Source organism: Corvus hawaiiensis, chromosome 1 (genome assembly GCF_020740725.1).
Source record: "Corvus hawaiiensis isolate bCorHaw1 chromosome 1, bCorHaw1.pri.cur, whole genome shotgun sequence".
In the NCBI taxonomy this organism is placed as follows: Eukaryota; Metazoa; Chordata; class Aves; order Passeriformes; family Corvidae; genus Corvus; species Corvus hawaiiensis.
Window position 1 is genome coordinate 31,238,716 of NC_063213.1, and position 14,277 is coordinate 31,252,992.

A 14,277-nucleotide genomic window follows, 5' to 3' on the forward strand; every position below is an offset into this window, starting at 1 on the left:
TGGTTTACCAAGAGGCAAAAATAGCCCTTCTTTTCCCAGCAAAACTTCAGTGGAAGGTTCCTTATGGTGTGAAAATGGTTTAAACTGTTGTGCCGAATATCCGGGACTTCTCCTTGCACACACAGACTTTGTGGGTTTCTTCTAGGGTTTACAGTTTATCTCTTGCAGCCTAGTTACCCTCTTTCTTCCTCAATTTCGTAGGTAGCACACCACTGCCTGCCCTCCTGCTCCTCACAGCTGATACAAGAACCGAGAAATGTTAGCAGTTGAGAACAGTGGCACTTAGACCTGGGGTGAGCACACCCAATTTTAGGATGGCAGGTCCACAAAAGCTGTGCAGAAAGCCTCCTTTTGGCTACCTGCTCTATGAACCCATGTGCAGTATCTAATTGGAAATCCTCAAGCACCCAGTCTTGCAGGGTGCTTTGTGCAGGAATGACAGCTATCATTTTTGTGCTTCATTTGTTTAAGTGAACATTTATTATTCTCAGCTGACAGTTACTTAATGGCAGTTTTTAACAGCTCAACTTATATAACCCTCCTGGTTTTCTTTCTGCTCAGCAAAACAGAATTCTTCCATTTAGAGATGACAGACGAAGTAAATCAATTGAAGAGAGAGAAGAGGAGTATCAGAGAGTGAGGGAGAGAATATTTGCACAAGATGTGAGTAGTTATTTTAATTGCCTCTTTAGTGCCATACCTTCGCCGGTAGTCAGACAGTATTGCCCCCTCCTACAACAACACTGCAGCTGGACTTGCCCTGTGGAGCTGGAGATGACAAGGGAAAGCAGAGGGTGCAAGAGGAGCTTTAGAGGTATGGAGATTTGGCTTCTGGAGAGTGAGGTGATGAGAGTTGCAGGGAGAAGAGTAGAGGAGAGATCAGGCCCAGGATGTTGTCTGGGGAGTGCTTATCCTGTTTCTTTGAATGTCCATGTTCACTTGGCTTAGGTTTACTTCTTTTTTCCTTCTCTTTTGCTAGCCAAAGAGCAGTGATTTAAGTGGACACTCTCAATAACTTCAAATAGCTGTGTTATTTTATATTTTTTTCAAGGTGGATCAAATCTTTATAAGTGTCCTTCTGCAGAGACTCCTCATGGCTTTTGTTTTTTGGGCCAGTGCTGTAGGATCAAGACAACGAGAATAAAGAAAGGGCAGAGGTTAAACATGGAGTTGCATCATTTTTTTGAAATAACTGATTAAAGAACTGTACTTCTACCATCAGAAAGAGTCAGTCATGCTGTTGATGATTATATTGTAAAAGGAATACGATGAAGCAGACATTATAATTCTTGCCCTTACCAAAAATTCAGAACTTGTACAACAAGGTGTATTGCTAAGGAAAGCATTTAAGTCTGAAACATCTGTGAGCAATATCTTATGTTCCTGAAAAAAAGAAGAAAATCACAATTTGCTATAATACTGATGAGGTAATAAAAGGAAAAAAAAGAAAAAAAATCAGCATTTTAATGTTCTATCTCACATCTCAGAGGGAGTTCTGCAATATAGAGGAATATGGTAATAAATCCAATTAAAACTATTTTTGAAAATCATATTGGGCAGTGTCCTTTTAAATTAAAACTGTTCATATGTTGCAGGGCTAATAGTGTTATTATCTGGTTTTGGAGTTGCACATGTCCAGGTTGGGTTTTTTTGGCAGAATACACTGTATAGTTTTAAGATGTGTGTTGTTTCACTTGCTTCTTAGTACATAGCTAGCTACATCTAAATGTTTTTAGTCTCAGTATTTCTTTCTTGGCTGAGATGATTCCAGTTAAAGGAGAGGCCCTTCAGTTCATGTTTTGGTTTCAGCATGTGGGTCTGCTGTAAATACTGTCACAGTCTATACATGGTAGAGTTGCCAAGTTGTTCAAGAGCTCCAAAAGCCGCTTTGCAACAAGTTTCTGATATGAAATATGCAGGTTTTGGCATATTACGAAAGAGCTTACGCAAAACCAAAAAATCTTTGGGTTTTGACGAAGGCTTTAGATGAGGCAAAATGCTAAAAATTACCAAACGGAAAGTCATTACCAAAAAGTCCAGTTTCTATCACAAGCTGCAACTAGAAATGCCAGGCTGGGAAACAGAGGTGGCTGGAAAAGTGTGCTGAAAGTGGCTCCATAGCGTATTGCCGCTGTTACCTTTAGATATTTCAATTCTAAAAACAGGCAAGTGGTGAGCATTTGAATTGTCCACAGCAGGAGGTTGTTGTGGTCCATTGGGTTAGCATCTTTGAGTGGCAGGACCTAAGTAACAGTGTGCTTTGTGGCAGGCATTTTAAGTGGAATCAGGAGGGAGCACTTTTAAAGATCAGAAATATTAGATATCTCTCCCTCTCTCTCTCATATCCACTCCTTTGCTCTCTCTCTCTCTGCTATTGCAGGTGTTAGTGAGCATCGTAGTGCAGTGAATTTCAGCAAGCTATATGTTTAATGTTAACAGCAATCTATGTTTTAGCTGAGCTTTTTTGGGTGGAGCACTCCTTGCCAGATAAAAGGTATTTTTAGGATGATGCCAGTGGTTGTGGTGGTGGACAATGTATTTTTTCAATTTTAGGAAAGAGAAATGGCTTCCTATTATAGATAGTCACTTACTGCATGTAAGACTTTGAAGTTTTAAGGCCCTCTGCGACCATTAATTAATCCAGTTTTCCCCAGGTTTATGTGAGGTAGGTACCTAAGCCTTGTTACTCTGCAAATTACAGATGTAGAAAGAGAGTCACAAATGGATTAATCATGTGGTATTTTGTTACCTCTATACTGTTTACACTGCTGTAGTCAAGCATTTATCAGTGTCTTGCTTATGAATCTTAGCAAATGGATCATAGATACATCACTTCTAATTAGAGTATGCATGGAGAGAGCTTGCATGAGAGGTCTTCAAAAGGCAGTCATGAAGGTCAAGAGTACTGCCGTAACTTGTTGCATCTCCCTCTCTAAACATGTTTGAGGTACCCAAAACCCTTTAGATAACCGCCCAAGAGTCAGAACTTTAAACAAAATTTATGAGGAAAAGGCAGTCTGGTTACAGGGGCAAAAAATTCCATGCATGTTTTGAGTGCTGTGAAAAATGTCTTAACCTGGACCCCATATACCAACAGAGAGCTCGGCCTGTCCTTCCTTTGATCTTGCAGTACTCTAGTGCACCAGATCTCTTCATTTCCAAGTGGGAAGTTTTTAACAAAATAAGTATTTTCATGAGTAATGCCATCATTATGATAGTCCTTATGATGATTGGTCTGGTATTAGTCAGTTTAAATTATACTTTCTGGCAAGTTTTCCATCTGCTGTGTTGGCTATCACAAATTTTGACAAGGAGAGCTGGAAGTTTTAATGACTCCTGTCTCAGCAAGTGGCAGGGATTGAGAAGCATGTTAGTTTGATATCTTAATAAAAGGATTGGTGAAGAAATGAATAGTTAATAAACATGATCATTCCAGCTCACTGAAATAAGAGCTGCCAAGTGCACCTCAAATTTTTCAGGCTGCTGACAGTAAAAAAAGTGCGGACTGAGCTCTGTTATGCTCGAAACTATTTTCAAGGTTATTTTTTAATTGCAAAACTTACAGCCTTCCTTTTTAAAACATGTTTTTATTGGAAATGTAGTTTTAAAACAATTTGTATATTTTACAGCCAAATGCACTGGAGCAGAGGACTGGACTGTCTGGGTCTTGCAGAGAAGTTCCTTGTCTGAACTGCTTTAGTTGCCTTTGGGAAGTTGAAAAGTAATTGTCCAAGAAAGAGAAAGAACAACATACAGGAATAAAAAAAGTTGTTAATTCCCTGTGTGTAGATTTAACAGAGGATCCCAAATGCGTGCATAAATGATGCATGAGGTTTGGCTTTTAAGCATGCAGAAAAGTGATTCTAAAGACTAGCAATCAAATTACATGGGGGAAATTTCATTCTTCAAGGTTAGCGCAATGTATAACTTCATGAGCCAGAGTCACGCTAGGACCATTCAGGGTTCATGTTCTCTGGCAATCATTCTGTATTCAATGCAAAATGTAGATGTTCTGTTACTTACACAAATGCTAGAATTGCCTGTGGTACACATGGAACTTATTAAAGGAAATACACCATGCTGTTTATTTTCTGTTGTCAACTGTAATGGCTGGTTTTGACTAAGGAGTGTATTCTGAAGAACTAGATCCTTTAGGTACAGTAAGTCACGATTCCTCTAGTTAAGAAAACTCAGAGAATCTTTATCACTCTCTGATTAAAGAGAGAAACAAGAAATATTTGTAGACGTGGCTTCAGCCTGTTCTATTCCTCTAGTGGGAAGACATTAGGAAGAAGAGTGCTTAATATTAATAAAAATAAATCAAAGGCATGCCTCATGCTGGCCACCATAAACCTGTAGATACTAAAACTCCTGTACTGGTGTACAGAGACTTTGTGGCTGCAGATCAAATAATAAGCGTTAGTTGGAAGCCTGAGATCTATCACATCTTGTTAACTGACAGGAAAATTACTACCTGATGGTATCCACTGCAGGATATTGCTGCATGTTAGTAGTTATTTGTGTTGGCTAATGTAATTAAAAACAAAAGCAGCATCTCCCAGTTTACCTACTGCATTGGCAGAACTGATGCACGTTTTCCAGTTGAGACTTTAAAAGGTTCTTGAAAATTGGAAAAGTGAATACAAGACATCATTTCTTAAAAAAAAATTAGTCATACAGAGCACCCTAATGGAAATCTTGCATGCAGAGATTTCCAAGAACACTAACTTGTAGGTAATCTTACACAATTTTTTGATCTGGTAGGTTTGTTGTCAGTATGTCCGAAGGTTATACAAGAGCCAGGTGTTTTAAGGATATTTTTGACAACAGCTGTGCTGGGTGTTTCAGCTTTCCTGGTGCTTTAAATTGAGCACTGTTGATGCTATACATCAGGAAAGTGAGTCCTGACCTTGTAGAGCTAAATTTCTATCCAGAGCTGCTTAGCCATCTGATTTTTAACAATAAGAATAACATAATAAAAAAAGTGCCTGTCTTCTCTGCCTCTCAGCCCCACACCTGTACTGAAGAAAAATTTCCAGGGATTGTGTGGCACTGCGCCAACATCATCAGCCAAGAAGACAAATGGAGTTATTATGGGCTCCGTTTAAAGTCTGTAACACACTTGATAGTGGTTCCCATCAAGACACTGAAAATGAAGCAGACCTTTCTGCTTGCTTGATAAAATATAAATCCTATATATTTATTCTGCTTTATGCCCCAGTCTGTTTTAAAACTTTAATAAAATAAATATTGACAGGTACATTACATGCCCCTTTGCTTTTGTAACTTTGTGGGTACACAGACCAGTACTCTGGTCTAAGCAAAGGTTTTTCTGTAAGAGTAGCTGTAATCCTGTGCTTTGGAATGGGACTGCACAGATGTCCATCATGAAACTCGAGAAGAAGACACAGCCCCACAGCTGAGGTTGTACAAGCCCGTGGGGTGATTTCACTATGCTTTTTGGGGCTTTTTGCTTCAGCATAGTTAGACTATGCTGAAGTCTGTACAGCCACATTTGGGAATGAAACCTGGTACCTGAGTAAGGTACGTAAAATGAGAGAAGACACAGTGTTGTAGTTGTACAAAGGATCCCGGTGATTTTAGGTGAAACGGTTTGTATCTGCTCTCAGCCTGGGGTGAAACCCTAGGTCTGCTGTAGCTGGTGGGAATTTGGTTCTTGGCAATGGAGAACTTGCTCATGATGTCCTGAGGCTTTGTGCTAAAGAGAAACGTACTTGCCCCTGATGCAGCCCAGAGCCTTTCAAATTTAGCAGGAGTGCAGGGTGGGAGCTCGCCTGGGAAGCCCACAGACCTGTCAGCTGTTCCCAATGTGGATTCTGAGTGGGTGAATTACACTCTAATGAGAAATTGCATTGTCATCTCAGGGATAAATTTCTTCCTTTTGTAAAGTGATGGGATAGCGCTGGCTGTGGTGCCAAGGGAGAACTTTGTCCAGGCGTCAGCTGGAGCATTAGGAATGAGCAGGGTGTTTGGTCAGCACTCTTTCGAGTGGGTCATTAGCTCACCCTTTTCAAAACAGACGCATCCAAAATCTGGGCCTATCCCGTACTGTTAAAATTTGACAGAGTTAATGATGGCATTTTATTATTCTCTGGGCTGAGTCCTGTTATTACAGAAGTAATGGGCATGATCTCTGGTGCCTTCCTCCCTTTGCCTGCCTTTTGTTTAAATTCAGTGCAAGTACTGACTATTCTTTCTTCTGTACCTCATCGAGATATAATCCAGTGACAGCTACGAGCCGCTTTGTGTAGTGAACATGAAATAGGAGGGAAATGAAAAAATCAAAGAGGGAGAATTATTCATGGGAAATTGAGCACAGCTTCATTTCTCTGCATAAAAAATTAAGTAATTCTGAAAGAATTATATGCTTGCCCATAGGATTTATTTCTTCTGAGCCCTTCACCTTTCTTGGGATCTAAGTCCTCCAGCAGAGAGCCTTCTTGCTGTGATTGTTGTTAATATTATTATTAAGAAGGTTATTATCATTTTATATCTCAGTGTTCCCTCTCCAACTGTAAAATATGAAGTCACACACTATTTCTAAGTACTGCAGTATCTTCTCTCCCTCTGAGGAACTTTGTCAATTCTGCATGCTTTCCTTCTGTTTGTCCTTCCTACCTACAGCTCTGTGCTATCTTGCAGTTTTATTTTGAGGTGGTAGGCCAGACCAGTGGAACCTTATGTTATGCAGGAAAAACATTTTTCCCCTTCAGATTGCCAGTATTTTGCACATACTGCCTTCTTCAGATCTCTTGACTGAGAAGTTTCAGTTTGTTCCCAAACTGAGACACCTCATTGGCAATGTGTTGTAATGCATGGAATTTATTTTACTGGCCTGACCTTATTCTTGACCTTTTTTCCCCTCTTGTCCTCTGCAAATGCAAATGATGCATGAATTGAAATCCCCTTAAGCCTGAGCAGGGGAGGTAATTCTAAAATCAAGGAAGAAATTGGAACAGCAGAGCATATCTAGAACGTCTGATACAATGCCTTTTTTATTTTTCAGTCAGTTTGCTCCCAGGAAAACCTTTTTGTGGAAAACAGGTAAAAAATAGCTTTATTTTGTGTGTGTGTGTTAAACTTAGCTGTTTCTCTTATTTTTTGTCTATCTATAGTTCTATAGTCATTTATCCTAATGTGAAGACTGTTGAGCAAATTTGTAATCCTTATTATCTGCAGTGGTTTTGTGCTTTAAGAGGGGGTAATAGAGCTTGCCTTGCAGTATGGTATCCAAGCAGATAAAGTATTGCTGCTGCTTTCCTGAGGCTTGCATTTTGATTTTAAAAAAGCTGATTGTGGGAGAGAGGGGGAGCCACCTAAGCTTTCATTTTGAATGACCATTCTGTCTCTGGAGTGCCTTTAGAATTTAACTTATTGATCTTTAAAAAGCACTCTAGCAGTGGCTGGATGACGGTATTTATGAAACACCAGACTTGAGTTTCTGTTGTTTAAGCTGCTCTCCTGTGGGACTGAGCAGCAGCATTGACATCACTTGCTGCTTGTGAAGGCTCACAAGTTCCTGCTTTACTGCTGCAGTGTAGTAATGAGATGGTGATATTTTGGTAATATTTGAGCTCACTGTTACTTTGCATTACTGCGTGATAGTTCTCGTGAATGTTATTTTTGTCGTGTTAAATCCACTCAAAGCAAAGGGAAGAGGAAACTGTGTTTAAGATCTACAACATATGAAATGCTGGCTCCATAACAGCTGTAAATTAGCTTAACTGTGTTGAAAATCTTAGAAAGTGTGCACCTTTATGGCAGATAAGGATTTTAACCAAAAGTGAGAATTCCATTGGTGGGTGTTTGAGCAGTGCTGACCCAAGTCTGTCCTGCACAGGTTTTAAAACTGTTTATCACCCTCTTGAATAAGGGGAAGCTCTCTCTCACAGTATTTTGTTCTCTGTCCATCCTTACATATGTCAGATGCATTTATGGGTGAAGCTGTTCCCATAGAAAATGACTCCACAGTAATGGTACAAACCAGCTTTTCCGATGGACACTTCTGTAAGTGGAACGAGGGAAGGCCCTCGGGAGATCATGGCCACTGTCATCTAACCACCTCATATTCTGAGGGCCAAGGATAATTCCTCAGCTGCTGCTTCTGTGTTGTGACTGTGTTTTATCAAAATAAATCAAAATTGCAACAGAGGAACCCATAAAGCAAAAAGCAGATGCTCCCATAAACCTGTTTCTCCCTCTCAGGAGAGATTGGGACGACAAACATGACGCAGTTGTTCACTTTTCCTAGTCAGCATGGAAAGCACTCAGAAGCTGTGCTGCCACGGGTAGGGTGGGTACCTTTATGGGATAAACCATGAACTCTCCATAGCCAGGTCTCCCCTGGTTTATGCATTCAATCCCACACCTGTGTGCAGGAGAATGTGGTCAGTTCTGGTATTTGCACATGGTTTGCTGTCCTTGAACCCATGAGCTGACTGACCAGCCCAGTGTGAGGATGCATACCTAAGTGGAGACCAGTAGAAGTCCAGGTTGGAAATTGTACTGCCTGCATTGTTGCTGTCCTGAGGGAGACTTCAGCTGCGTTCTGCAGAACACTGCTTTTTCTTGCTGCATGCCCTACAGCCTTTGATCAGGTGAAGCACTTAAACTTGTACTTAGCTCCATGCACATGAGCAATCCTTTTGATTGGCTGTGTTGAAAGTTAGGTATGTGTTAAAGTGCTTTGCCTTTCTTTTGCGTCAGAGGATCTGAGCATTTCTCCGAGCTGCAAAGACTTCCAAGCGACTCAGCAAGTACTGAAAATTACATATGCAGTATTTTGCTGGCTTGCATTTTTTATGTTCTTATTAGGTGATATTCTTATGAATTTTCCTTTGGATGTAGATGTATGGTTCCTTAGCTTCTGAGAATTACCTTGCTCGGTGACAGGAAATGCTAAATGGTCTTCAGCCTCCCTGGCTGATGTTTCTTATGTTCAGTTGGCTGTGTACAGCTATGGGAGAGGGAGGAGGGGGCGATTTTAGCATTGTTTATTTAAACTGAATCTAGCACGAATTGAAAGATGTATCTAGAAATTAAATACAGCTTTACAGATCAGATAAATCTGAATTACCGTGTTTGTTAGCATAATCTTTCTTTTCATTTTTCAGTAGGCTGTTGGAAGACAGTAGCGTATGCAATGATACGCATAAGAAAAGACAGCTGTTTAGGTTTGTATGAATTTTATTTAATATTTATTTCCCAGTGCATCTCATTTGTGATTCTATCTGTGTCCTTGCCAAGGGACACCTTGACATGTGTGGGAATGTCAGTTTGTTGGTTGGAAAGGAGCATGGAGAACAGAGTTCTATCCCACTCTTCCCATGTTCTCTGAATGCAGAGGTAACAACAGGACCCTTTTCTTCGGTTTTATGGATCGCTGCCTCAGAAACCATGTGAGATTTTCAGCTGCCTGGCTGCTCAGGCTATTTGGGAGAGACTAGTGGTAGCTCATTTTTGCTCAAGCATATATGACAGGCACGTTTCATAGACTTGTGCCCAGACTGACCTTTTTTCCTTTTGTTGGTTTGTTAAAAGCTGAAGTACATTGAGGCAAAACTGATTGAAGTTCCCTTATCTGAAGTACCTATGTTTTGAAACTTTTTTCTGTGAACTTTGTCTTCCCAACTCCAATTCCTTCCGCAAAGAGAACATTCAGATGCATCTCATATCCCAAACAGCATCCCAAGCCAACGGGAAATGAGTAAGAGTCAGTCCCTATTTTCATGGAGAGCAGTTCTACCAGCTGATACACCAGATCAGAGGAAGACTGAATCTGGTGGTGACAGTGTTCTTCTGAGAGTTTTAGGAAGGTTGTCTTCCCCCACCACGAGCTCTCACAGGTTCAGTTCAGATCAACCAGGCTGCTCTAAAAGTCAGTCAGCTGCCACGAGTCTTAAGCAGAGGAGGATGAAGGAATGGATGCTTTCAGAAGCATGTTTGTCATCTATTAAGGCACATGGACAGCCAGGCAGAAAGCACTAGATGTCTGTGTGCATTGGGGTTTGCATATGTCACTTCAAACCTATATCATTTATATTACATAATTTTTTACTATGAGGAGAAAAGGATGTGTGAGGAAAAAATTTGGTATGTGGTTGCTGAGTCTGCATGTCATCACAGCAGCCACAGAGGAGATGGAGAGATTGCACCAGATAAGGAACAGTGCTGGAGCATCTGCATCTGCACCCCATGACCACAGGCAGCAGGCAAAAATCTCTCCTCCTTGCTTTGAGTTAGCCTTGATGATCTGAGAGTCTTGGACTGGGCATGTAGGATTTAGGAGGTGTCTACTAATACAATCTTAATAGCTAATACCTGTTTGAGTTTGGGGAACTAAAAGAAATTTTTTGTAACCCAAAACCACAGAAAACAGGGATACAATAGCATTCTGTTTCTCTCCCTCTTTTTCACTAGAATATAAATATAAGAGAATTGTTAGCATCTAAGCACAAGAGTACAAAAGAGTCTGTAAATAATATACATTGGGTTTTTTTCTTCCTGATTAAATCTTAAAGGAGGATTTCTTTTTAAAATCTTTTTCCTTTTTTGTGTTGTTGCTTCTGTGCTGTTTCTCTTCATGCTTACCCACTGTCTGGGTCTAGCAAAGGTCAGCAGGTTTATACTGCTGATCACATCTGAGAGAGGCTCTGTTACAGGCAAGGAATGCAACAGCCTGATCCCATCTTTAACATGCTGCCTCCTTCATGTCCCAAGTGACACAGCTCAGCAGGTTCTCCAAATAAAAAGCAGGAACCAAGTCCATAAGGAAAAAGGGGACCAAAAAAAATTAAATACAGTCCAATCCTTTTGATTTGTAGAAAGAGCTTTGAGCCTGCAAGCTATTATACTGTAATATAAGACACAGGAGTGGAAAATGTCTTTTAAAATCCTTCCAAATACAGTGTTATGAGCATCACTTGGGATAACAGTCAGAGTGCACAAAGCCGTGGTAGGCGTTTTGGTTTTGTCATTTTAGCAGTACTGTGTAAGTAGTTTCCCATGAATTAAGCCAAATTCTGATCACAATTTGCTGTGTTTTTGCTCACAGTACACTGGGTTCTCTGCAACTGTTCAAGGACAGTCTCTACCCAGAGAACTTCACGATTATTGTATGCAGTGGGGAAATAAACCAACTCCTGGGTCTCTAAGTGAAGCATCAGCAGTGAAGAGATTGGGGTCACACTGAGAGGACACATGTTTAGGGAAGGCTTTGGATGACCTCTCAAAGCTGATAATGACTGGGAGCAAGGTGCAATAGAAATAAGGATATGAAGATAAAGGTAGAGTGCAGGTGAAGTTGGTGAGAAAAACATCATAGGGGATGGGGACAGCAAAGTGAGAAGTAGTGAGGGGCTCGCTGAGGGAGGAAAACACTCGACAGGCAACAGAAATGCTATATCAGTGCTGTGTAATACTGCTGTGTCAGCCCCATCTGGTGAAGTGCTGTGAGGAGATACCCAAAAGGGGAGGGTGGTAAGTGCTGTGCATATAAAAAGGGTATAGCAGTGTTTATGTGCTGAAGGCAGATAAGTATGGGGGTGAAATCCCATTTCAGACATGCTTTTGTAAAGGCAGAGTATTTCCTTTTTCTTTATTAGGGTCGCTGCAGGGTACCCAAAGATAGACTCTGCCTTGACATGGTTTTATTTGTGTATAAATCTTTGTTTCATGATGTCTGTAGGGGTAACAGAGACAGCATCGGGAAGACATCTGGCAGTCGACAGAGCAGTACAGAGAACGAATTAAAGTGGACAGACCACCAGAGGCCATGGAGCAGCACAGACTCGGACAGCTCAAATCGGAATTTGAAGCCAGCCATAACAAAGACAGCCAGTTTTGGTGGGATAACCGTCCTAACAAGAGGAGATAGCTCATCAAGTAACAGAAGTACCGGCAAACTGTCTAAAACAGGTAGCTAGTACTGTATTGGGTTCACAGTGCTTCTTGTTGTGTGCTGATAAATGGCTGTGCTGGTGCTTGTCTGAGTATGGTCTGTCACAGAGTGGTTTGGGTTGGAAGGCACCTTCAGAGAACATGTAGTCTGACCCTCATGGTTGGACTAGATGGTAAGATACATCAGCAGTTTTGTTTTCTTTATACAGGAGATGTGTATGTCCCTCTATGGATGCTAGTATCTGGGTACCTGCTCCTGAGCTTTTAGGGATCAAGAAAAAACACTGTGCCTGAGGTTTGAAAAATCATAGGAGAGGTAGGCTTTCCCTGGAGTATAGCATGTGCACACCCTATTGAGCACCATCTGCACTTGTAGCCTGAAAAGGTGGTATTCCTTTCAGAAAAAGCACAGATTTTACCTTTTTATTAATCCTGATATTTTTGAGTTGTGAATAATTAAATGTCAGATATCTGAGGAGAAATACAAGAACATTTTGTTGTCATTGCTAAAATGCAGCCCATCTGTATTTTGGAGTACAGCCTCTGCCTTGTTGCTGGCAGTTGAGGCTGTGGTGGAAGCAAGCAGACTTGGTGGATTCACAGAGGTCCTGCAATCTCTCCATTTTTCGGTTTAGTTCCCATTAAATGAAAGCATCATTTAAAGAGACTATGAATCTGGTGGGAATTCTGCATTTATTTGCATTAACTTCACGAGTACATTAACATATGAGTGAGCCACAGGGTCTGGATCTAAGTAATTTCAAGCTATGCTATTAAGCTGTTCTATTATACTTTAGGTTAAAAGTGCATAATAAGTAATGAGGCCATCAGATGATTCCATCAGATTGGTTCAGTTGATACCTATAGTACAGGACAAATGGTAATCAATACTTAGCACTTAGTGCTCTTTCAGCTTGAGAGTGTTTTATGGATGGTTCTTAATTTACACCCAGTTTATCAAACGCGGGTTGGTCAGATTTCATTCCTATCCTGCAAATTTTACTGTAGCTTTTGTATGCTGGGGAATGGAGTTTCCAGAATAAATAAATAAAACCTTTGACGTAGTAATTACATTTTGGATCTCTGGATGTTGAGCGTAGTTTAAAATTTTAAACATTCGTAAAGCCAGAGTTGAAAAGACCTTTAAGGTCATCAAGTCCAACCATTAACATAACATGGTCAAGTGCACCCCTAAACCATGCTCTCATGTGTCTTAAATACCTCCAGGGATGGTGACTCAGCCGCTTCCCTGGATATAGTCTGTTACAATGCTTGACAATTTTTTCAGTGAAGAAATTTTTTCCTAATATCCAACTTAAACCTCTCCTTGTGAAACTTGAGGCCATTACCTCTCATCCTGTCACTTGTTACTGAGAGGAGAGGAGAGAGGAGAGGAGAGGAGAGCCCCACCCTGGCCTTCCTACAACCTCCTTTCAGGTAGTTGTAGGGAGTGAAAAGAACTCTGAGCCTGAGCCTAAACAACCCCAGTTCTCATCAGACTTGTGCTCCAGACCCATCACCAGCTCTGTTGCCCTTCTCTGGACACGCCCCAGCACCTCAATGTCCTTCTTGCATTGAGGGATCCAGAACTGGACACAGGATTTGAGGTGTGGCCTCACCAGTGCAGAATGGAGGGGGATGATCACTGCCCTGGTCCTGCTGGTCACACTATTGCTGATACCGGCCAGGATGCCACTGGCCGCCTTGGCCACCTGGTAACACTGCTGGCTCATATCCAGCTGGCTGTTGACCAACACCCTCAGGTCTTTTTCCACTGAGCATTCTTTCCCAGGCCTGTGGTACTACATTGTTGTGACCCAAGGGTAGGATCTGGCACTTCGTCTCATTGAATGTCATAAAATTAGCCTCAACCCATTGCTCCAGCCTGTCCAGATCCCTCTGTAAAGCCTTTTAACCCTCCAGCAGATCAACACACCCTCCCAGACTGGTATCATCTGCAAACTTCCTGAGGATGCATTTGATCCCCTTGTCCAGATCATGGATAAAGACATTAAACAGGACTTGGCCCTAGGGAGCACCATTTGTGATCAGCTTCCAACTGTGTGTAACTCCATTCACCCTCACTCTGGACCTGGCCATCAGCCAGGGTAAACTGTACACCCATCTGGGCCATAAGCAGCCAGATCTTCAAGGAGAGTCCTGTGAAAAACAGTGTTGAAAAACAGCTTTCCTGAAGTCCAGGTAGACAACATCCGTAGCCTTTCCCTCATCCACTAAGTGGGTTACCTTGTCATAGGAGATTGTGTTGGTTAAGTAGGACCTGCCTTTCCTAAACTCATGTTGACAGGACTCTATTGCCTGGTTGTCCTGTATGTGCCGCTAATGGTACTGAAGATG

At 41.4% G+C, this 14,277-nt stretch overlaps 1 protein-coding gene across 35 annotated transcripts in view; it reads left to right on the plus strand.

The window, feature by feature from the left end:
* The window catches only part of ARPP21 (cAMP regulated phosphoprotein 21), a 200,375-nt gene that overhangs the window by 121,783 nt on the left and 64,315 nt on the right, over positions 1-14,277 (plus strand). For 15 of the 35 annotated variants that reach the window (XM_048298457.1, XM_048298495.1, XM_048298421.1 and 12 more), the window contains 4 exons: positions 562-663; positions 7,028-7,065; positions 9,135-9,194; positions 11,708-11,940. In XM_048298457.1, the coding sequence (XP_048154414.1) occupies positions 562-663; positions 7,028-7,065; positions 9,135-9,194; positions 11,708-11,940 (433 nt within the window). The remainder of the gene's footprint in view (positions 1-561; positions 664-7,027; positions 7,066-9,134; positions 9,195-11,707; positions 11,941-14,277) is intronic. The other 20 variants (XM_048298679.1, XM_048298500.1, XM_048298564.1 and 17 more) reach the window with 8 other exon arrangements.